At 44.4% G+C, this 25,595-nt stretch overlaps 1 protein-coding gene across 1 annotated transcript; it reads right to left on the bottom strand.

Moving 5' to 3' along the window:
• Window positions 1-2,701: 2,701 nt before the first annotated feature.
• vapal (VAMP (vesicle-associated membrane protein)-associated protein A, like) lies at window positions 2,702-25,206 on the bottom strand. Its single transcript, XM_056293068.1, has 6 exons — window positions 25,032-25,206; window positions 10,031-10,183; window positions 7,326-7,429; window positions 5,941-6,021; window positions 4,110-4,301; window positions 2,702-3,724 (listed from the first exon to the last, which is right to left on the bottom strand). Exons 1-6 carry the CDS (start codon window positions 25,087-25,089, stop codon window positions 3,563-3,565), a joined length of 750 nt encoding a protein of 249 aa, XP_056149043.1. The 5' UTR covers window positions 25,090-25,206; the 3' UTR covers window positions 2,702-3,562.
• Window positions 25,207-25,595: the final 389 nt, after the last annotated feature.

The following is a 25,595-nucleotide window of genomic DNA, read 5'->3' as shown; positions in this document are numbered from 1 at the left end:
CGTACCTGGTGTAAAACCAGGTGTTCTCATCGGAACCTGGAAATCGCCTCAGGCTGAATTTGGACTGTAGGTGGACGGTCTCTATTTGTTCTTGACCACCTCTATGTGTTTCCTCGTTGACTCGTTGTGGGCCAGGGCAGCGTCATCCAGAGCGGCAGGATTGGGAGCCACGCAATAGTCCTGCTCTTGCAGGCAGCTGCTGACAGCCATCTCACTATCAGAGGAGTCCAGGGCCGGCAGAGGGGCGCTCCCACACGCCGAGCCTGGGTGCGGGTTTGGAGTACTCATTCCACGCAAAGAGTGCGGGGGCAGCTCCTTTCTTGGGCCTCCTCAACACACCGGTGGCTGGCACAGCCAAATCACCCGCTTCAAAACGCCCACTACACCCTTGGTGACGGTAAATGCACCCCTCCCCTCGTATATGTCAACAGCCACGTAGCTCTTTTCCTCGCAGGTACCAGGCAACGACGGCGCGCCGTATTCGCACCCTGTGGTCCACGACAGCGCTCAGTGGAGCCCGACTCACGGCGTTGATACTTGAACGCCCCTTTTGATTTGTTGCTTTCTCGGACGCAACGAAAGCTCTCGGACGGATAGCTTAGCTAGCAGCTAACCAACGATTCGGTGGGACGTAAGCATCCGGTTGCACCGGAAGTTCTTATGCAAACGGACACGCCCATAAGTTCCGCAGCGCGACATTAACGCACCGAGCCCGTTGTGTCTGTACGGACGCCCGACCAAGCCGGAGGTAACACGGGGGTCCCGGTGTTGGTAGGCAACGGAATAGACCGCCACGCTACCCGGGCGCCCGTATTGACCATTTTAAGTCAAACAAAACACGCATTAGCGGCACGGTGGCGCAGTGGTTAGCGCGGTGGCCTCACAGCAAGAAGGTCATGGGTTCGAGCCCCGGGGTGGTCCAACCTTGGGGGTCGTCCCCGGTCGTCTTCTGTGTGGAGTTTGCATGGGTTCCCTCCCACAGTCCAAAGACATGTAGGTCAGGTAAATCAGTGTGAACTACTAATAAGACACGTTAGCCCCTAGCTAACGGGTCTGACCCTTTAGCCGAGCGGTTAGTGATGTCGCCTTGTGGTGCAGTACACCCCGTATCGAATCCCGCACCGGGCAAGAAAATAACCGGTTACATCAGCATTACTAAATTGTCCCTAGCTGTTTGTGTGTGTATGAGAGAGAGCGAGATGGCCTGCCCGGGGTGTCTGCTGGGATAGGCTCCTGAGAGCAGAATAAGCGCTTCGGATGATGGATGGAAAACACACTTAAGCTGGTAGTTTAAGGGCGTATATGCAGATTTAAGAACCCCGCAAATCCCTCATTCTTTTGTAACGTTCACTGATGAGCCAAAACATTATGACCACCTCTCTATATGCTGTCGCTCCTCCATGTGCCGCCAAAACGGTGCCGACCCACCAAGGCATGGACTCTACAAGACCTCTGAAGGTGTCGTGTGGTATCTGGCACCAAAACACTCGCAACATATCCTTCGAGTCCTGTACATTTGTGAGGTGGAGCCGTCGTGGACGGACTTGTCGGTCCAGCACATTCCACAGATACTCAAATCAGATTGAGATCTGGAGAATTTGGAGGCCAGGGCAACACCTTGAACACTTCATGTTCCTCAAACCATTCCCGAACAATGCATGCAGGGTGCATTACCCTGTTGAAAGACGCCACTGCCATCTACTATGATGCTTATGCCCACGTGAATGGCCGGATCCAGGGTTTCCCGGCAGAACGTTGCCCAGAGCGTCACGCTCCCTCCACTGGCTTGTCATCTTCCCACAGTGCATCCTGGTGCCATCACTTTCCCGGGTAAAGTGCACATACATACACGGCCATCCATGTGATCTAAAAGAAAACGGGACTCATCAGACCAGGCGACGTTCTCCCATTGTTGCAAGGTCCAGTTCCAACACTCGCATGCCCATTGTAAGGCACTTTTGATGATGGACAGGGGTCACCGTGGGCACTGACTGACCGGTCTGCAGCTATGCAGCCTCATACGCAGCACAGGGTATAATGCACCATGTGTTGTGACACATTCCTCTCGTAACCATCACTAAAAACTTCTGTGACTTGTGCCACAGTAGACCCTTCTGCTGGTTCGGACCAAACGGGACAGCCTTCGTTGCCTTTGCTCATCGTTGAGCCTTGGGCCCCCCCAACACCCTGTCGCCGGTTTGCCCCTCCTTGGACCACTGTCTGTAGGTACTCACCACTGCTGACTGGCAGCACCCCACAAGCCTTGCCGTTTCAGAGATGCTCTGACCCAGTCGTCTGGCCCTTGTCACCCAAGTCGCTCTGGTCTTTACTCCTGCATCCAACATGCTGACTACGAGAACCGATTGTTCATTTACCATCTAATCGTCCCACACCTTGACATGTGCCCTTGTTTGGAAATGTTATACATTTCACCTGAGTGGTCTTAACGTTTTGGCTCATCACTGTATATTGTGTAGCACACAAATGACACTAGAGGGAATCTTGTTAGTGTGCAAGTTGGGGCCCATTTCAAGGCTATGCTTTAACTCTTGTGTGAAGAACTCTGTCACGATTATCAAACTGGGAAAAGAAGTCTTCAAACCCACGCTTGGCTCACGTGGGAGGAAACCTCAGTACACGTACTTTCATTTTTGAGTGTGCGACGCCTGATGATGTATAGAGAGACAGGAAAAGACAGCTATCAAAACCACATTTTTTCATTTTTATTTCTTCAATGCTTATTACCATGGGACAGGATTGTAAGAATGGAGAACTTATTTCAGTCAACACTTGCCTCAGAAGGAATATATGATTTATAGAGAAAAAAAAAGACAAATAATAATATTAATAATAATATAAAGTCTGCATTGGTGTTGTCAGGGATTGGAAAGGACAGAAATATACAAGGAAGGAGGCACCTATATCCCCAGCTGGACTCAAAACATTCCCCAAAGAGAAAAAGTAGAAATTACAAATTGAACAATTAAGTAGACTTCAGAGGCAATCCAGCAACAGGTAGTAAGTTCTTTTTGATGTAAGTCATTTCCTTTTCTTAAAAGGATTTTAAAATAACATTTACAAGACACCTAAATTTCCACTGAATTCCTATGTGAGAGAAGAGAGAGAGAGAGAAAGAGAGAGAGAGAGAGAGAGAGAGAACAAACAAATTTGTGTAGTTGACTGCCTCTCGCCCAAGGTCACTTTAGGCGCGTCTCAACTGCCTTCCATGTTGATTGATAAACTTTTCATTTCTTTACCTGTACATCCAGCCATGAATAACAGAAAACAAAACCGGAACAATCACCGAACCCCACCTCCTTCTTTCTCAGCTGTGTGTGTGTGTGTACTAACCGTGTGAGAGATTGTAAAAAGGTGAAGCCCTCGTATGATGCCATACAGACATGTTCACTGCAGGCCGCACTACCAATGATATGGCAAAGTCAGCAGAAAGACTTCATGTTAAATCCAGGCCTTTTTTTTTTTTCAATTCCGGAGACGGGCTGGGGGAGGGGATTGGGGGTGGGTGGGTCGAGGGGGGTACAGCTGGCATGCGTCTCCCAGTCTACAAGATGAACTTCCCTAGGAAGAACCCGATGAAGATGGCGGCTATGACAACGAGGAGGGAGGGCAGGGAGGCGGCGGTGGTTTCTCGGCCAAGGAGAGTGGTGGAGTTTGAAGTCATGTGGTCCGAGCGCACCGCCTTTCTCATTCTAACGCCTTCATCCTGCGAGAGGAGGTCAAATGAGGGGAACACCAAATGAGGGGGACACCAATCACAGCAGAGCCAAGCGAAAGAATTTTCAAACACATCAGTGGAATACTGGACAGGTTTCACAGCATTGGGTGTAAATTTTTTGTGCTGCCAGAAGGCAATGAACACATTATCTCATCATGGTTTTAGTGCCTGGAATTTATACTGTACACACAAACAAGGCAGAGGGAAACTCTCAGTTTATTTTAGTTTGCTATAGGACTGATCTTGACGTTTATGTCGTGCTGGCTTTATTCTATTTCCTAACGCTAACCATCCAAACCATGAAAAGGAAGTGAAATTCAATTGCAGACATCCAGATATGGAAAAACAATACAAATGCATATCCAAGACTGACCTTAAGTTGCCGGTTCTCCTCAGCCAGCTTGCCCTTCTCGGCCTGCAGCCTCTTACACTCCTCCAGCACTTTCTTCATCTCTGTGTCGTCAAGGGAGGCACTGACAGGCTTGGCCGCGGCCATGGCCGCTGAGGGCACATCAGCCTTAGCAGAGTTCATCACAGGGGCTGCTTTGATCGCCTCCACGTCATTCTATCCAAAAGAGAGAGAGGAGCAGAGGGAAACCGCTGAAGTGAAATCCAGCATGCCTGGGGATAAGTAGGGAGGTAAGCCTCCAGACAGGGGACTGTGCCAGGGAAAGGCAGCCTGGTCCAGGAGCCCAGAGGCACAGAGCGCCACATCAAAGACACCAGGGAGGAAATCTGTCCCTCCAAAAGTCGCGCTTGATGTGGCTTAGTTTTGCAGAACAGACAAAACAAGATGGCATGGGGACATCGAGGGCTGTGGGACGGGAGTATGACTGAATAACACAGGGGGTTAAGATAAGATCTACCATGTAACACAAGATATGGAAACCCATGGCATGTGGATGTGAGTGTATCTTAGAATGATGAACATTTACGACTATACCTGAAGAAGCAATGACCTATGCCCTACCCTAACACTGTCTCCTTGGTCCCATCTGTGTCTCTGAACCTACCTGCAAGCCCGATTTTGACCCTCAACCAACCTGCTGGACGCTCCTGACTGCAACCTTAGTGCTGGGGGCTGTGTTGAATCCCTGCAGCTTTCTCTTGTTGCTAATGCTTCTCGGCATAAGGCTGAGTCCAGACCAAGTGCTGGAGGGAATACACTCCCAAGGCCCAAGAATGGCCCTGCATGGTAGACGGGGCCAGTTTTTATGGCCTTGCTGCTCGAGGAACAGGTTAGGCTGCCTGCCTACCTGCACTGGACGGACTAACTCTGCTGCTCCTCGTCCACCAAACAGGCTTCTACCTGAATCCATCTGACAACAGGGCTCACAGTGAGACTTCTGAATGTGTTTATGGCCTACTGCAAGTCATTTGACGTCCCCTTTTACTATACGAGAGGTGCGTTTGATCATGCTCTGTGTGTATAGGTCAGAGTGGTGTTGCTATTTCAGTTGTCTACTTGTTTAGTTGTACAGCTATTGTTCAAATAGTGATTCTAAATAAGAGGAAATAAGCCTACAAAAGGATCCTGTCAACAGGTTGGCAAATGGTAATCTATCCCATCCTGTGTCAGAGGATAGGTGTTATATACCAGTGCTTAGAAATTTAGCCAAGGCTCCTTTACACTAATATAACTTTGACTACCTCTAGAGTAGCTGCTGCATGTAAAAGAATGACAAAGAGAGCTAATTAGAACTTTCTCAAGATTCAGGTGAACATACAACTTATTTTGGAAATGACAGGATGACCATATTGTTTTTGCAGTGATTTATTCAAATCGTAATTGTATGACATTATGACCAGCCCAAAAGTTCACAAGGAAACAAAGAGAAAATGTAGCTGCAGAATTGGTGATTCACACCATCTTTTGCTATACTTGAAACAAATACCAGTCTGTGCAAAACGGTTTGTTGAGATGGCTGACAATTACAGGAGTCTATTTAAGCAGACATCCATCAATTGACTTGCTCTCAAAGAGAGTGACAGCGTAAAATGAAAACAAATGATGGTCCTTTTTAAGAGGATAATGGGAAACATATATGAGCAAACCGATTGAGATTTCAAAGCCCAGAGCACACAGCTTTCGGGAATTTTGTACAATGAGTATGGATATATAGTATTTTCAGAACAAGCCCCGTCATGTTCAAACTACTCCTCCCTCTGTGCATTTTTTTTTCAAACACTGCTGTGACTCTTACCGCTTTATCGTTTTCAGAAGGCAGCTCGAAGACACATCTCAGCTTGGAATCCATGAGATCATCGGGTTTTGCATCTTTCCACTGGTGGACATGAAAAATGGCCATGTTATTCATCAACCTAAACTGCTAGCAGCTGGATTCTATCCACATACACATGTCAATGTACATGCCCACAAGCAATTTCACACAACTTTCATGCTGCACAACACTGAATCTCTCAGGTTTACATAAAAAACAAGCTTTCATATATGAAATGAATGGAAACACAGGGTTCTTGCATTTTTTTCATACACAAGTCTATAGTTTTCCTGATCCCAATTTTCAGAAATCTAAAATGGCTCATCATTATAACCACATCATTTTAGGCTAATACATTTACACTGGCATATACCAATTGAAATAATTTAGAGTGTGGTTGTGAAGGAAAAGCCCAAGTTCACTGAATTTTTAACAAGTTTCTTTGTTTCTTTATAATTTCATAAGACCTGGAAATGTCAGAAATCACTTCTATACTCTTCATACGCATAACTTTCTGTAGCCTACAGTAGCAGTCGAAACCAGTATCAAACTGTGGAGGGTTGACATAAACAACAAATAGTATCACTGAAGTCTAACATTGCAATTACAAAAAAAAACCCAAAACCATCTGCAGCAAAACTGTGGTGTTCCTGTGTGATTTCTTATCAGCAAACCAGTCATCTTTGTTACATTGCACTTCCTGGTTTTTTCACTTCTCATGCCAGGCAAGCCGGTTCAGGAGAAGACGGCTACAAGGAATGCGCAAGCTTCTACTTGGCGTCTGCTGCCCTCTAGTGGACAAATATAAAACATCCTGGACGCTTCACAGCAAAGAGCCAAGGCTGGCTCCATTGTACTGAATTCTGAGGATAAGCCAGTGTCAAGCCCAGTTTGAGGTTTACGCTCCTTTTTAAGTGCTTTAGCTCAACTCTGGGGGAAAAAAATACTGTATCTGATGGCAAAACGTTAGAATAGCAGGGTTTATATGGGAAATATAACTATAATTTACTCCAGAGTCAAAAAATAAATTAAAATGCAGTTTGGCAAATGTTAAGATGACAATCCTGCTTGCCGTTGTTTTTTAAAACCTTGAACATTTCTTAATACTTAAACTTAAAAAATACTGAATGAGGAGCCAATAAAAAACTATACAGCAGAGTCCTACTATATGGAGATACTATTTATTGGTGATTTTGTTAATTCCTATTGAAAGATATCAATCACTCCATAATCCTTGCACATGTAGACATTGTCATCAATGCACACACACACACACACACAAACACACAGACACACATAAATACGAACTTTTTTTTTTTTACAGTAAAATCTTTGTCACAAGCTCTCTAGCTCTATAAATCACTCACCAATGAATCCATGTCAGTAACATGTGGTGGGGCAAAAATGCTCTGTACCATGAATTTGTGTTTACTTTTCTCATTGGGGTCATAGTCGAAGGGCTGTAGCATTACTGTAAAATAAGAAAAACCAAAATCGTCAAAACATGTTTGAGCAAACAACACCTCTAAAAATAAACATTTCCTACATACTTAATCATTTCCAGTAACCCATCCCGGAAAAAAACAGACATTTGCCATATAGTTTCTTAACAGCACATACATACACCCTGAACACACATCAAGCACAGTGTAAATTGCAACTGACAACATGTAAAAATTTCAACATAAAAAGTTTTAGAAATTCAAATAATTTATTTCAGTGGCCATAGACTCATGCCGAATTAGTGGCACGTTGTTATACACTTTTTTCTGTGATTGGTGAATTCTGCCATCATTCACTAAATCTGGAAATATACCCAAGGTCACTCAATAAAACCTGGAGAAAAATAACAAGCCTCCCAATCCCTGACTGGATATTTACTAATGTTCAGCTAATGAAACAAGATTATTCTCCTAATTTCTGGCAGGAGATTTGCTGACATATGCTCAATACTAGCCTGGGAACCAGATGAATATGCGAGCTCGTGATTTACATTTGCTCTGGCATATACGTCTGGCCACCATCCTGAGCAGACAAATTTCCAGCCAACCTGACCCGGGTCAGGCCAATCATAACCGTTTATCTAATATGGGGCGGGTTTGATACGATGATGTACAACCTTATTTTTCTCCCCCACCCGCATTCTGGGAACTCTGCCACTGATTGGCTAGTACTCGTTGCCTCCGTTGGTTAAGGTTAGGGTTAGGGTTAGGTTGGGGTTAGGGTGTGGTTTGGGATAGGGTTAGCCAATCAGAGGCAGAGTAGGGGTGGGTCTCCCGGAATGCGAGTGGGAAAACAAAAAAACAACGCCAACGTCCAGAGAAGTGTCGTTGGCTGCCGCTGATGAAGAATAGTCTGTTGAGTCCACTATCACGACAGTATTAAACGAACTGGACAGTATGTTTTCTTTAAAAGAATAACTAACAACTGCACTTAAAGCTTTTGTTGATAAGAAAGATGTGTCTGCCGTACTTCCAACAGGGTTTGGTAAAAGTTTAAGTGCTACGTCACAGGTGCCGTTGCTCTGATTGGTTGTCGGTCTATCCAATTGCGTCCAGAGGCTTTTTGGTCTGCATCCATTAATAACACCCTTTGGAAATCTGAATTGATCTGAAAGGAACCAGACTAATTAGCATTTGCGAAATCGTCTGGTTCCCAGGTTAGCTTAACAAAGCTCTTAAACATTTCCTTTACTCCTGGTAGGATACTTGCAGATATTCATTCAATCAAAACTGGAAAACTACAAGCATCCTAGCATTTTCCGTACGCTGGAGTTGGATGAGAACTTTGCTTGTTAGACCAGTTTTAATTCAGTAAACTAACTGGTCAGCAGCTGCCGCTCACAATTTGAGCAAGGCAACGGACATAAACTGAGGGCTGACCTCCATCAGTAAGTCAATAGTTTTCACATGGAGAGCAGTTGCCAAAAGGTTTGTGCCCAGCTTGTGACTGCAAGACAGTTGGTCCAAGTCCTCAGGAAGGTTGGGGAGAGAGAGATCAGTAAACAAGAAACACTCTCCTCCCTTAACAATTACTAACAAGCTACCTTTGAGCAAGGCACCTGCTCCCTCAACAACTCCCGTGGAGCCGTTTAGTTCCCTTGATTTAATCCTCTTACTTCATTTGATTCTACTCTTACTTTATTTTTATTCTTTACAGCAGCCCACTCTAGTTTTATTCCCTCTCTTTTATCTTTTTATTTTATTAGATTTTTTTTCTTTTACTAGGCTTTTACCCGTGAAGCACTTCGAGCTGTCTCTGCAGATAACAAGCACTATACAAATTCAATTTATCATTATTATTAGTGGGCAGCATTACAAGACTAGTTTAAGGAAGGGCGGTGACCAGATATAAATATGCTGAAATGAGTGAATATGAAGCAGGGAGGTTCAGAGCGAGCGAGAGCATGGATGCAAACCAAAATCTCAGCAGAAAGAGCAAAATGTTAAAAACAAATACAATAAAAGAAAGAAATTACTGACCAATTGCTCTCTATCAACAAGCACCATAATTCGGTGATTTGCTGAGAAGTTCAAATGATTTCCTCAAAACACAATTTGTGTCATATCTAAATAGAAGTTTCTCATATCAACCTTCCTCAAGAGCCACCAGTTATTTATTGTTACAGCCCACCTGCTCCTTTACAGTGGAGTTCTCAGGTGCCTTCGGTTTATTTTAGGTCATAATGGGACATCAACACCAACAACTTGACAGTAAAAAATGGCATTAAAAAATATACAGGAAAAAAAAGTGTCGTTTAAAATAATGAGAATGTTCAGAAATGGTGTAGCTAGGCATCTTGGTGGCTCAACCGGTTAGGATGCATGCCATTTGGTTTTGGACTCAACACTCATGTCCTTGGCTTGATTGAATGTGACTGCAAGTATGTTGCACGTCGTTTCCTCATTCCTCATTGTATGATAAGAGTAAAGCGAAAGAAACCAAAAAAAAAAAAAAGATCTTAAAATAATGCTATCTGAATATTCCTACTCGGCTCTCCTGCAGTATCTAAATGAAGAAAAAATGGATACCAGACACTGAGTTAAAAAGCATTTTTAACCCCGGTACTTACCAGAGATGGTGACGGTCGCTCCAGGATCGATGACGCCGCTGTTTGGCCGTACACAGTATCTGCGCGGCGCTGTCGTCTTGACCTTGAAACATACTCTTCTGTCCGAGGGGTTCTTGAGTTTGAGGTTGGTGGTGACTACAACTGTGAAGGGACCTGTGAGAGAAAACACAACACACATGTCCAGTATTGTGTTTCAAGTTGTATTCATCAAGCAGGGCTGCAACATTACAGCAAGAGCATAATCGCTTAAAATCCCTAAAAACTTGAGTTGGAACATTAAAAATTTCTACATACTATGTGACTCAGTCAAATCTAGAGAAACAAAAAAGCGAAGGCTAACGTTCTCCTTGTGAGGCAGCATCAGCTAGGATCAGCCTTGTTCAGCCGAACCTACGTATTCGCACCGGCTGAATCCAATTTTCTTTCTCTATTTTTTTGGACTTTTCCCCTTTTCTCCCCAGTTGTATCCGGCCAATTACCCCACTCTTCCAAGCCGTCCCGGTTGCTGTTCCACCCCCTCTGCCGATCCGGGGAGAGCTGCAGACTACACGCCTCCTCCAATACTTGTGGAGTCACCAGCCGCTTCTTTTTCACCTGACAGTGAGGAGTTTCGGCAGGGGGACTTAGCGCACAGGAGGATCACGCTATTCCCCCCAGTTCCCCCTCCCCCCTGAACAAGTTTGGCACAACCTTGACCGACCAGAGGAGGCGCTATGCAGTGACCAGCACACATACCCACATCCGGCTTCCCACCCGCAGACACAGCCAATTGTGTCTGTAGGGACGCCAACCAAGCCGGAGGTAACACAGGGAGTCGAACCTGCGATCCCCGCATTGGTAGATTGGTAGACCGCCATGCCACCTGGATACTCCTGAATCCGATCTTCTTGAGGATGAACCAGAGGCCCTGCCGCCAAAGAAAATGGACAACTCTGCTCTGCTCAACCTGGTCACTGAATGGTGAGTTACTAAGCAGAAAGCTACAGTTGTATGCTGGATTTCTTTTTTCCATATCTAATTTTAATAACTTTGTGCTTGTACTGTTTCTTTTGTTCTACAATGTTTGCACATTTATCGACAACCTTCTACACACATCAGAGATGCAGCCATCAGTAACTTACAGGTATTCGCAGGAGCGTGGCAAGGATGTAGATGTCTCCCCAATTCTTACCAGTACTTTATATGACACAGAATTATCTGAAGACATCTACATCCAACACAGTCCCGCCCAACTCAACCAGCAACAGGACTAAAACCGTTCACTCTGCAGTCAGTATGTCCACGCAGGACTCTACTTCTCATAATAAGAAGCTGATTAAGGAAATATATTTTCATGGGGTTTTGAAAAAGAGAAGTGCCATAAGAAATAAAATGTCATAATTATTCAGTCATATTTGACTACCCTCATTGTTTTTTGCAAAATACTGGGGTGTCAGTCATCGCCGTGGGAAATGCTGCATGTGCTATGTTTCATATAAGGGTCAAAGTGGGCAGTGTTGTAGTGTTTTGGTGAAAGGTTTAGTGGAGAACTTGAAAAAGTTGGTTGATTAAGATAAGCAATTGCTGTTAAGCTGCTAACCCACCTGATTTAAATGAGGCGTTCAATGGACTAACTCCACAGAGAGCTCGTTTGCGAGTTGCTGGATAGATGAGTAACAACACTACTTCAGTAATTAACTTATCAAGAAATGCAGAGGAAAGGTAAATCCACAGTGGGGTAGCACAGAACTGAAAACATTACGGTTGTCTCCGCTACAAAGTTTGATTAAAACATGATTTTTGAGGGCATCCGGGTGGCATGACGGTTTATGCTGTTGCCTACCAACACGGGAAACGCCGGATCGAATCCCCGCGTTACCTATGGCTTGGTCGGGCATCGCTACAGACACAATTGGCCGTGTTTACGGGTGGGAAGCCGGATATGGGTATATGTCCTGGTCGCAGTACTAGTGCCTCTGGTCGGTCAGGGCGCCTGTTTGGGGGGGAGGGGGAACTGAGGGGAATAGCGTGATCCTCCCACGCACTATGCCCCCTGGCGAAACACCTCATTGTCAGGTGAAAAGTGGCTGGCAACTCTACATGTATTGGAGGAGGCATGTGGTTGTCTGTAGCCCTCCCCGGATCGGCAGAGGGGGTGGAGCAGCGACCGGGACAGCTTGGAAGAGTAGGGTAACTGGCCAAGTACAACTGGGGACAAAAAGGGGGTGGGGGTAAAAAAAGAATAGGCTAATCATAATCACAACAAGGTGGAGAGAAAGAACGCTTTTCAACTGAAGTTTTTTTTTTGTTTTTGTTTTTTTGGAGTTCAAAAATCTTTCTGTAGTTTTGAATTAAAATATTCACAATTACACAAAATAAACAGTAACGTCCCTTCGAAAAGATTTCATCACAACCTAAAAAAAAAATTTATTTTTTTTAAAATCAGGCCTTTTAATTGAAAACTAACCTTCAGTGTTCAATCAAAATGACTGAATTTTTTAAAAGAGAAAGTCCTTTAAACCATCAGTAAGGAAACCTAGGCTATTAATAAATCAATAATCAACATGTTTGCAACATCCAGCACATTAAACATCCATCCCTCCATCCATCCATCCATTATCCGAACCATTTATCCTGCTCTCAGGGTCGCGGGGATGCCGGAGCCTATGCCAACAGTCATTGGGCGGCAGGCAGGGAGACACCCTGGACAGGCCGCCAGGCCATCACATTATCTACCCCATTTATAGTGCTATGTCTCTTGATACACGATTGCCTCTCCAATCAAGTCTTCAAGGACAAGTCTGAGGTCACTCTACAACAACAAGCAAACCTGCATGACATCCAAAAACGATTTAGAGGCGGCCGTACATTGATGAAGAGTGCTTTGATTTGCTCAGTTTGACCATAAATCAAACATTAAATTTTGACCAACACGCAACATGATTTGTAGGCTAGGTATTATGCACAGGACGGCATGGTGGCGCAGTGGTTAGCGTGGTCGCCTAACAGCAAGAAGGTCCTGGGTTCGAGCTCCAGGGTAGTACAACCTTGGGGGTCGTCCTGGGTCATCCTCTGTGTGGAGTTTGCAAGTTCTCCCTGTGTCTGCGTGGGTTTCCTCCAGTTTCCTCCCACAGTCAAAAGACTTGTAGGTCAGGTGAATCAGCCATACTAAATTGCCCCTAGATATGAATATATATGTGTGTGTGTGTGTGTGTGTGTGTGTGTGTGTGTGTGTGTGTGTGGGCCCTGTGTGACGGCCTGGTGGCCTGTCCACGGTGTCTCCCTGCCTGCCGCCCAGTGAGTGTTGGGATAGGCTCCAGCATCCCGCAACCCTGAGAGCAGGATAAGCAGTTCAGATAATGGATGGATGGTATTGTCCACTGCGCTAGAACACATTGTTTGGGAAGGAACCTGAGATACATTTTCCCCTAAAATTTGCAGCCGAGACAGCAACTTTCACTTTTGTTAGTTCTGGTTATTGATTTAAAAAAATCTAATCACCTAAGCACTCCTGATCGAAAAGGCACCTTGTGACGAGAGGAAAAACAGGATCAGGAGAAGGGAAATCTGGGCAAACGCACCATCATCAGCACTAGCTTCAGAAGTTTCCAGCATCTCCTAGCCAAATCAAATGAATCCATTAAGTTGTTTTTTCTTCACTCCAGATGGCCAACTTTATATGGATGTCTCATGTCCATATCAGAAATGAAAGACGTGCACGGCTTAGGTCAAATATTGGGACACCATCAGCTTGAACTCCATCTTGTGACATGGCTTGCTTCAAATTAGGTCCTTAACCACCACCAGCATGGACCCACTCTCATGGGCCATGTCTATCAGAAAACAAGTGGGACGCGAAATCAGACCCCCCCCCAACTCAACCTGATCAGCTCAATTACCCTGAGGGCTCTGGCTGGACCTTCAGTAATACAGAGGTCAAAACAGAAATGCCTCAAGTAGCATGGTCCAACAGTCATCTTGTCATTAATCCCGAGTATTAGATGTCTGCTGTGTTCTGTGTCATTAACTTAGCCATCTATATTTATTTAGTTATAAATTATATCTTGGATGACAGGCACACATCTGCACTGAGAGAATTCATCTGTGAAATATGATTTTATGACCCTCACGGTAGTATATGTAGGGTCGTGTCATGGTTGAAGAAGTTTGCATGACTGAACGTTAAGACGGATCACCTTTAAAATCAGCTTTGGCGGTTCCATTTGGTTTGACTGGAATACGGATAAAAGAGGTTACATGGTCTATAAAAATACAGCACCCATACCCCATAATTCAGTTGCTCCATTAATAGACAAGAGTTTGAAATAAACAATAGCCCTCTCCACCAAACCTCGTAGCAAAATTCACTTCAGGGTTATCCCAAACCAAAGGTGATCATGATAAAGAAAAAATAAATTCAACCAACTGCCGGTCAATTAACACTGTTTCCAGTAAACAAACAGCTGGACAGTCAATGAGCCAGTCAGGTACCACTTCAGTTGATAAAGCAAACTGGTAGATAAAACAAGTCATAGAGGATGCTGAATTTTGGAAACCTCCCACCCCTCCATGATGTGTAAATGAATAATTTTGTTGGCAGGGCTGACAGATTGTCATTACAAGGATACCACAGAGATCACAATGTTTAAGTACCCTGGCTGTTTTACTTCACTGTTCCAAGTTCCCTAACACATTCATCAAAAATTTATTTAGCCAGGGCGTTTGGGTAGCATAGCGGTCTGTTCCGTTGCCTACCAACACGGGGATCGCCGGTTCAAATCCCTGTGTTACCTCCGGCTTGGTCAGGTGTCCCTACAGACACAATTGGCTTTGTCTATCGGTGGGAAGCCGGATGTGGGTATGTGTCCTGGAGCGCCTCCTCCAGTCGGTCGGGGTGCCTGTTCAGGGGGGAGGGGGAACTGAGGGGAATAGCATGATCCTCCCATGCGCTACGTCCCCCTGGCGAAACTACTCACTGTCAGGTGAAAAGAGGTGGCTGGTGACTCCACATGTATCGGAGAAGGTATGTGGTAGTCTGCAGCCCTTACGGGATAGGCAGAGGGGGTGTAGCAGCAACCAGGACAGCTCGGAAGAGTGGGGTAATTAGACAGGCACAATTAGGGAGGGAAAAGGGGGGGAAAAATGCATCTAGCCAAAAGTGTAGTGCATGGTAACCATGTGAAAAAAATGGCAAAATTGGACTGGATCTCTCTTTACTGAGACTGACATTTCCCCATTTTCCAAATGTGAATGAACAATATAGCATGACCGGTAGTGAGTGTTGAACCGAGGACAGACAATTTTCACACGCTACATGCTTCAGCACCCTTCAGTCCCGTTCTGTGGTCTTGTGTGTCCTACTGCCTCATTGGCTGAGCTGTTGTTGCTCCGAGACATTTCCACTTCACAATAACAGACTTACAGTTGACCAGGAGCAGATCTAAGCAGGGCAGAAATTTGACAACTGACTTGTTGGAAAAGTGGCATCCTATGACAGCGCCATGTTGAAAGTCACTGAGCTCTTTAGTATGACCCATTCTGTCAACGTTTGTCTATGGCTACTTGCATGGCTTTATTACTTACTTTACTGTATGCATCTACCAGCAGCAATGCATGTGGCTGAAACAGGCAAATCCACTCAGAAGGGATGTCCACATACTTCTGGCCATAAAACTTCTTTTTTTTTTCTTTACATTTACATTGCCCAGACACTTCTCTCTGCTTTTAAGTGATACTACAGGTTTTTTTGGTAGTTGTTACCACCACCTGGTGGTAAACCTAGACCTAAATCTTCCAACTGGTCAATGTACTAATGGTCACTTTAAAAGGTGTAGAACTGTCACTTGACAGTGCCAGAATCATCCTTTAACTGTCACAAACTCCAGAGAAGGTCTTTGCTTCATAAAGCCCTAAAAGAAAATGCAGTGGATTCTATGATCCCCACAGACCACCATAGTTGACCCTTTTCCCCCCCAGAGAGAACAGAAGCTAGACACTGACAAAGACTTGGTTATGGTACCACTAGCCAGCTGTTATACATGAAATATTTATTGAGACTTGGTGGTAACAGTGATGCTAACATAAACGCATGCTAAACGGTGCAATGGTAAATGATGGACAGTTCAGTTAAAAATGCAACCTGTGCCATCTATAGTTTTGGATTTAGGATTTTGATTATCACAATATATATACTTATAAATTATATGTATATAATTTAATGGTCTTAAAGGCTGCATTACAGTTAATGATAATTTTCTGACTATATTACTGTATTAGCCGAGTGAAATTAACAATGAATGCCTCTCTACCTGAATGTATTACTGTATTAACTGAGTGATATATTTGCGAAGATTTTCATTGGGAGTGACGAAGAAGGACAGGATTAGGACCGAGTATATAAGAGGGACGGCTCAGGTTGGACGGTTTGGAGACGATGCAAGAGACAATATTGAGATGGCTTGGACATGTGTGGAGGAGAGATGCTGGGTATATTGGGAGAAGGATGCTGAATATGCAGCTGCCAGGGAAGAGGAAAAGAGGAAGGCCAAAGAGGAGATTTATGGATGTGGTGAGGGAGGGCATGCAGGTGGCTGGTGTGACAAAGGAAGATGCAGAGGACAGGAAGAGATGGAAACGGATGATCCGCTGTGGCAACCCCTAACGGCAGCAGCCGAAAGTAGTAGTAGTTGTAGTAGTATACACACACACACACACACACACACACACACACACACACATATATATATATATATATATATATATATATATATATTTATATATATATATACACATACATATCACCCACCCCCAAAATATTGTCACATCAACCCAGCCACTGAGGATGCACAAGCCAGTGCATTCTTGGTGCCAGTCCCAAGCCTGGATAAATGGGAAGGGTTGTATCATGAAGGGCATCAGGTGTAAAACCTTTGCCAAATTAAATCTGCGGATCATAAATCAAATTTCCATACCAGATTGGTCGAGGTCTACGTTACCACCGGAACTGTAGGCCAGCAGGGTGCCAGTGGAAACTATGATACTGTTGGGCAAGGGAGAAGGAGTGGGGCATGTCCAAAGGCAGCTGGAAAGGATGAAGGGTAGGAGTGCGGAGGTTAGAGTCAGAACATTGAATGTTGGCACTATGACTGGTAAAGGGAGAGAGCTGGCTGATATAATGGAGAGAAGGAAAGTAGATATACTATGTGTGCAAGAGACCAAGTGGAAGGGGAGTAAGGCCAGGAGCATCGGAGGTGGGCTCAAACTCTTCTACCATGGCGCGAATGGGAAGAGAAATGGGGTAGGGGTAATTATGAAGAGTATATCAAGAATGTGTTAGAGGTGAAGGGAGTGTCGGACGGAGTGACAAGTATGAAGCTGGAAATCAAAGGTGTGTTGATGAATGTTATCAGCGTATATGCCCCACAAGTTGGGTGCGAGATGGAAGAGAAAGAAGATTTCTGGAGTGCGTTGGATGAAGTGGTGGAGAGTGTAGCCAGGGAGAAGAGAGTGGTGATTGGCACAGACTTCAATGGGCATGTTAGTGAAGGGAACAGTGTTGATCAGGAGGTGATGGGCAGGTATGGTGTCAAGGAGAAGAATGTGGAAGGACAGATGGTGCTGGATTTTGCGAAAAGGATGGAAATGGCTGTGGTGAATACATATTTCAAGAAGAGGGAGGAACACAGGGTGACGTATAAGAGTGGAGGAAAGTGCACACAGGTGGACTATATCTTATGTAGGAGGCACAATCTGAAAGGGACTGGAGACCGCAAGGTGGGTGACAGGGGAGAATGTAGCTAGGCAGCATCAGATGGTGGTCTGTAGGATGACTTTGGAGATCAAGAAGAGGAAGAGAGTGAAAGGCAGAGCCAAGGATCAAATGGTGGAAGCTGAAGAAGGAAGACTGATGTGTGGCGTTCAGGGAGGAGTTAAGACAGGCACTGGGTGGTAGTGAAGAGTTGTTGGACGACTGGGAAACTACTGCAGAAATAGTGAGGGACGCTGCTAGGAAGGTACTTAGTGTGTCATCTGGACAGAGGAAGGAAGACAAGGAGACTTGATGGTGGAATGAGGAAGTACAGAAAAGTATACAGAGAAAGAGGTTGGCAAAGAAGAAGTGGGATAGTCAGAGAGATGAAGAAAGTAGACAGGAGTACAAAGAGTTGTGGCGTAAAGTGAAGAGAGGTGGCGAAAGAAAAGGAAAAGGTGTATGGTGAGTTATATGAGAGGTTAGACACTAAGGAAGGAGAAAAGGACTTGTACCGATTGGCTAGACAGAGGGAGTGAGCTGAGAAGTATGTGCAGCAGGTTAGGGCGATCAAGGATAGAGATGGAAATGTGCTGACAAGCGGGGAGAATGTGTTGAGAAGGTGGAAGGAGTACTTTGAGGGGTTGATGAATGAAGAAAATGAGAGGGGAGGTTAGATGATATGGGGATAGTCAATCAGGAACTGCAGTGGATTAGAAAGGAGGAAGTGAAGGCAGTTATGAAGAGGATGAAGAGTGGAAAGGTGATTGGTCCCGATGACATACCTGTGGAGGCATGGAGATGTTTAGGAGAGATGGCAGTGGGTTTTTTAACTAGATTGTTTAACACAATCTTGGAAAGTGAGAGGATGCCTGAGGAACGGAGAAGAAGTATACTGGTACCAATTTCAAGAATAAGGGTGATGTGCAGAGCTGCAGCAACTACAGAGGTATAAAGTTGATCAGCCACAGCATAAAGATATGGGAAAGAGTAGTGGAAGCTAAGTTAAGAGAGGTAATGATTAGCTAGCAGCAGTTTGGTTTGATGCCAGGAAAGAGCAGTACAGATGCGATTTTTGCTTTGAGAATGTTTGTTGAATAAGTTTAGAGAAAGTCAGAAGGAGTTACATTGTGTCTTTGAGGATTTAGAGAAAGCTTAAGACAGGGTGCCAAGAGAGGAGGTGGGGTATTTCACGAGGAAGTCGGGAGTGGCAGAGAAGTATGTAGGAGTAGTGGAGGATATGGATGACGGCAGTGTGACAGTGGTGAGGTGTGTGGTTGGAATGACAGATGGATTCAAGGTGGAGGTGGGATTACATCAAGGATCGGCTTTGAGCCCTTTCTTGTTTGCAATGGTGATGGACAGGTTGACAGACGAGATCAGGCAGGAGTCTCCATGGACTATGATGTTCACAGATGACATTGTGATCTGTAGCGAGAGGAGGGTGCAGGTTGAGGAGAGGTGGAGGTATGCACTGGAGAGAAGAGGAATGGAAGTCAGTAGGAGCAAGATGGAATACATATGTGTGAATGAGAGGGAGAACAGCAGAATGGTGAGGATGCAAGGAGTAGAGGTGACGAAGGTGTATTAGTTTATATACTTGGGGTCAACTGTTAAAAGTAACGGGTAGTGCGGAAGAGAAGTGAAGAAGAGTGCAGGCAGGGTGGAGTGGGTGGAGAAGAGCATTGGGAGTGATTTGCGACAGAAAGGTACCAGCACGAGTTAAAGGGAAGGTTTACAAGATGGCAGTGAGACCCGCTATGTTGTATGGTTTGGAAACAGTGGCATTGATGAAAAAACAGGAGGCGGAGCTGGAGGTGGCAGACTTGAAGATCCTAAGATTTTCATTGGGAGTGACGAAGAAGGCCAGGATTGGGAATGAGTATATCAGAGGGACAGCTCAGGTTGGACAGTTCGGAGACAGATGCTGAGTATATTGGGAGAAGGATCCTGAATATGGAGCTGCCAGGGAAGAGGAAGGCGAAAGGGGAGGTTTATAGATGTGGTGAGGGAGGACATGCCGGTAGCTGGCATGTCAGAGGAAGATTCAGAGGACAGGAAGAGATAGTAACGGATGATCTGCTGTGACAACCCCCAATGGGAGCAGCCAAAAATAATAGTAGTAACAGAAGATCAATATTGAGGTATTCAGTCAAAGATATTGTGATACTTGATTTTGTCAATATCATCCAGCCCTAGGGGAAAATTTGTACTACTCCAACTCCATAATTTTTGTTGCTTTTCTTCATGCTTTAGAAAGACCTAGAAAGGGTCAAAATAATGTTTCACTTTTCCCATGCTTTCCAGTAGGTGGAGGAGTAGGGTAGTCCCCTTGATGTTCATACTGGCTATGCTAGGGCTTTCCTCATAATGCTCAGAGATAAGGAGAAATGCATGGCCAGCACAGAGTGGTCCCACCCCAGTTATGGCCTACATGTACAGTAAAGCTGATGAATGGGACCATGCTCACAACACAACACAGCCACGTCACAAAAGAAATTTCCCCAAACCTGAAAAACCACCTAACAGTTGCTCTGGTGGAATGTGTTGCAGCACCTCTGTCCTATATTAGACATTGAACCTAGTTGAGATCCCACTCACATGCCACCTCACACTGTGACAGAAACCAAACCTCTGAATGCAAGCAATGTATTGGCTGGCAGTCCTATAGCATTAACAAATATTAAAAACAACTCTCTTTACATGAAATAGACTTAACAAGTCAATCTTAGCTATAGCTAAGATCCTTGCCTGAGGTCACCTCTACTTCACTCATCAAGAACAGAGTAGACAAGAATGAGAAGAAGGGTTAGAGGGATTTTTCATCTTAAAATGAGGGAAGTGTTTGGAAAAAAGTGATATTTTAATCTAAAGAGAAAAAAACAACAGTGCAAAAGCACTGAACCAAAGACTCAACCCGGTCACCAAAAACAGGCCTATAATCATCAAAATGTAGAATGGTTGTGCATACTATAAAGATGACTTATAAATGCATCATGTGATTTGAAAGCAATCATTCAACTCATGTCAGCATGAGGAGAAACAGGTTTCAGCACTGAATTTAAACTGTAGCATTTCTGTGGTAACAACTCAGTGAGCTCATAGGGATCATATTCAACTAATCCAATCGTGGCTACATACCAAATAGCAAAAAGAAGCTAAACATATCTTAAAAACATAATTGGCCATCAGAACAATACATCTACATAAAGTAGCACTACCACAAATATCAACCATCAACAAACATACCTCAGAGGCAAAAGAAAACAAACATTGTAGAGACAGAAATTAATTTAGTTAAAAAAATATTCCAAGATCATATCCTAGGGAAAAAAACATACTGTATTCATTTTTATCTATCAAGTGTCAATCCCTATTCATTGGGTGCTGCAACAATACCTTATTCAACCTATATATCCATTTTGCTTCCAACTTTCATTAAATATTTCCAATGTCACCTCCTATGCAATTTGGCATTGGTCCATTGACATCAGTAGATCTGAAGATCCAAAACTGAATGTTCCATTTCAATAAAATGCAGTGCTACTGGGGATTCAATATCACTTCTACCAATTCTGATTCCATGCTCTGGTACACATGTTCTCAATTTTCGCATTGTATTGCCACTGTAGTACATATATTACAAATGCATAAAAGTAATACAAATATACGTAAAGAACTTGTTTAATCCCACGTCAAATGTTAAGAAACTAGACTTCTTTCAATGTTATTTCTAAATCAGTGGTTCCCAATCTGGTTCTAGTAGCCCTAGTACTGCAGGTTTTCAATTCTGATATATAGTTTATTATATTCGCCTGTTGTGCCAGGTGTAATGCTGCTTTCCAAACAAAGTCAGTTGTGGAAAGTTCCTCTTTATTTTGGATTTCTGAACACAAAGCTTCCAGTGTCTGGAGCTAAAAAAAAACAACAAAATGTAAACAAGGAAAATGGCAAAATTTCCTGAGGATAAATTATGCATAAAATTATTTGACTCGACGATGCATTTTAATAGCATAAATTTGTCTTAATCTGGTTTTTTACCATTCTTAGTGTACTCTGCACTGCATGCCACAATGTTTGTGTGACATCATACAACCGCCTCTTGGTTAAGTTAGGGTTGTTGAATTCTGCCCAAGTTTATTAATTTGAACTCTGAAATCGAATGGTCTTCCATGCATTTTCCGCCATAAGAGGTGGACATTTTGACTTTCTGAGTTCTCTGGAATACAGACATAATGTAGACGCAGCATAACAACTCCCCAATTAGATGAATGGAATACCCGATACAACAGAAGAATGTAATTAACTACCCGGTAGAAAAGAACACCAGCAATATTGGAAGTCCCTGAGAACCACAGCTGAAATAACCGAATATCAGGATGAGTGAGAATGAACTCAAATGAAAGCTTACTTTACAATCACATAAATAAAGCATTCTAAGTCATCCTTCTACTGTGTGCAACACTTCTTTTTTATTTATATCCATCCCTAAAAGGAAAACTATTTGCTTGCCCTCTTCCTGTGAAGACATGGAAGAGGGTCAGCAACAGAAAACATCCCTGGGACTCAATACCTTGATTAATAACACCTTACAAAGATGATTGCTACCACGGAGCTTCAGCCTCGGCCCCAATGCCTTCCACACAAAAAAAACCCCATTTCAACAACATCAGAAAGCCAGTCTTGATATTTGATATATTAATCAGTGCATACACAATGAGGAAGGCTTGTTAGTTTAAAACAGTTGTTGTGCACAGTAGATATATGGCCACTCAGCCCACAACCATTCCCATACTTTGAGGTACCCACCTTCGCTCTGGCAGTATTACCGCCTTCTCTCATCTTCTCCTGTGCATGCCGAGTTAGGGTCCCCCAGGCCAGCCCTGTTCTAAAAATACCAGCCGACTAAAGGAGGACTGCCCCCTCTAGCTTGCTGGAGGAATCCCAGCAGAGCCTCTAAAGCAGAGCAGCTCCAGGATAGACAGATTTAGCTCCGTCTCCGAGACAGTTAAGGAGCTGCAGCCATTCTCTTCCTCATATCGCCTTACCTCAGTACAACTCAGAAAGACCCGTTTAGAAGTTCACACATCTTTTCCTCTGTTCTGCACTGAACATAAAAATCCCACGAAATTCTGTGATTTTTGATTTGCAGTGGCCTTTGATCAGATAGGGTCAATGCAATTTTATGTACATGTACCCATAGGAAAAGATAAACTATGTATAAGACCAAACTCTGCATTAAAAAAACAACATTCAGGCCTGTATCGGCAAGACACGACGCATAGGAATTTAAACTTCTGCACTAGTTAAAAGCACTGAAACACATGTTGCAAGAGTAGCAAAACATCTGACTTACAACTTAGGTGTAAACCATGTAAAAACACCAATATATCTGCAAAAATTTGGCAAAGAAATAAGCAATTTGTTGTAAGAAAGAGGATGCCAAATCCAGCCATTCTTTTTTTTTTTTTACTCTTAGCCTTGGTCTTTAGCCCTCGGGGACACAGACTTGAACTCAGAGTCATCTAATTCAAAATAATTAATACGATGACACCAGTAATGTCATATCTTTGCAAATCAGCTTTACCTCCATTCCAATGTATATGGGGTACAAATTTCATTTGATGGGACAAAAACAAACCATGTGACTGAATGGCAATCTGAGCACAAGTCAAATTAGCGCAGAATATCTTTATCAGGTGAAGTGAGTGGAGTCATGATGTGATTACGCAAGACCATGTCTCCTGCATTACACACGCATAGAAATCAGTTAGGGAGAAAATCAACTTTGTGTTCCTCCAAGAGACAAACAAAAATTTCCGTAGAAATCTGGCCTAATTTAATTCTGAGTAAATCTATACCACTTCCCAGTTCATACAGCCAACCTGGGATTAGATTTTACTGCCCTCGGGTCACAAACGCACATCTTTACAAAATCTCTGTGCTGAGTTTTAACCGCTGTTATTCCAGCTAACACCTGATGAGCAGTTTCTTGGGATTTTGTGCAGGATATCTGGCCTAAGCTGTCCTAATGGCACATTAACAACATTTTTGAGTGGAAAATACCACAGAGACGGGGAACTAATCACTGACACACCAGTGGTTATAAATACAATTTATGTCCACATAACGACAACATTTGCCTGCCAATACGATCAACATCACAAAACCACTTATCCCATGTTGCTTCAGATGTCAGTTTGAGTATGGTAGCTTAATGGGTAACTACCTAATCAACACTGCCAGTGGACACGTAACAAGTGGTTAAACTGTATCGTTTAAGCAACCACTGCTAAATACACATTACACAGACTTGGTTGAGTGAATTGTACGGTGGTGGACGGAGTCAGATAGGAATGGGATGAACAAAAACGGAATCATTCAGCCTGAGGATAGTAACGACATCAACTTTTGTTAGCCCACAAGCTACCCTTAGCTAGCTAGCTAGCTAGGCAAACGTTAGCCCGGACTGACTCATCACAGAACGTTATCAGTGCCAAGCCTCTATCTTTGAGAGAAACGGGTTTACTGACATCAGTTTACTATGAATGGGTTTTGCAAAAAAAAAAAACACGTTATTAAACACGACAGCTCTTCGGTTACAACAGGCTGCTCGGGGGTAGATGATGCTACCAGCAAAACGCTCCGGTGCGGTTTCAATTCCAAGTTTACCATTCAAACTCCGGCAGGCACTTTCCGCGATCAGGTCGCTGAGCACGGTTCAATGGGGGGGGGGGGGTCTCATTTTCGCAACAAGCTAAGTTTCCTTTGGCTCGACGTTAAACCTGTCACTGGAAATATAGTTTACATGGTGACGCCAGACTTCTTGAGGTGGGTTAAGCCCCGTGGAAATAACAGTTCGCTCACTGCTAGCCGGCTGTGTCAGCCGGTTCAGTGGGGCTAGCCAACGCTCGATACCTGGAGCGTAAACGACAGGAGAGTCAGTAAAACACAGATCGGCCTTTATTTGGCGTTTCCAATGACTTGACAACTGACCGAGACGCACTTCCGCCATGAGTCGGTCGGCTGTGAGTGACGGGCCGACAAGAGGCATGCGCCACGCCGGCGATCCACGTCACTAAAGCGCGAGGATTCACGGCGGCCCGAGCCGTCCCCGGCTAACTTAAAATGGCGGTGAGGGGCTAAAAGCTAGGCTACGAAACACGTCGGAGGGAGTGGGAAATTATCCCCGCCAGGTGTACAACAAAAAAAACAAAAAACAAAAAAACAAAAAAATCACCACCACATCCTCCGCGAATACTACAGTCGCCTTACCTTTGAATCTGAGGTCGGAAGGAGGGTCAAGGATGAGGACCTGCTCCAACTTTGACATGTTGGCCGGGGGAGGATGCGCCTGGTTGCGGTGCCGGGAAGTCACTGCCGGGCGGACGTCCTGGGTCCCCTGCCGCTGACCGAGCCACGCGCTGACTGGGCGCCGCGAACGAGCATGTGGCTACGATTTACTTGAGCGCGCCGCCGTGTTTTTTTTCCCGCGCGTCCCCGTGACGAACCGGCTCGGGTCGGATGTAGTCGGGTTTTACTACGAATCCACCAGTTGTTGCGTTGGTTTTGAACACCGTGAACGGAATAGAAAAACAACAAACAAACCAATGAACTAAGATTAGGGGGGGAAAAGAGCAAGCTTACAGAGACTTCGAGGAGCTTATAACGATGCTATGAGAACGCTGCTAGAAAGAGCTAGATGGTGTAGTGCAAGTGGCTGCAGGAGTCAATGACACCTCTCAGGCTGTTCTAAGAAATCCATCCATCCAGCCAGCCAGCCATCCATCCATGCATCCAGCCAGCCATCCAGCCATCCATCCATCCAGCCAGCCAGCC

Source organism: Lampris incognitus, chromosome 14 (assembly GCF_029633865.1).
Source record: "Lampris incognitus isolate fLamInc1 chromosome 14, fLamInc1.hap2, whole genome shotgun sequence".
NCBI classification, from domain to species: Eukaryota; Metazoa; Chordata; class Actinopteri; order Lampriformes; family Lampridae; genus Lampris; species Lampris incognitus.
The sequence above is the reverse complement of the archived record's forward strand: the minus strand, read 5'-3'. Positions and strand labels throughout refer to the sequence as shown.

Excerpts from the sequence above, each read along its gene's own strand:
- vapal (XM_056293068.1), bottom strand. The coding sequence starts at position 25,089 with ATGTCAAAGTTGGAGCAGGTCCTCATCCTTGACCCTCCTTCCGACCTC. Across the intron at positions 4,302-5,940 it reads CTTCTGAAAACGATAAAGCG|AATGACGTGGAGGCGATCAA; the intron begins GTAAGAGTCACA and ends TCTTTTGGATAG. Across the intron at positions 3,725-4,109 it reads AGGAGAACCGGCAACTTAAG|GATGAAGGCGTTAGAATGAG; the intron begins GTCAGTCTTGGA and ends CTCCTCTCGCAG.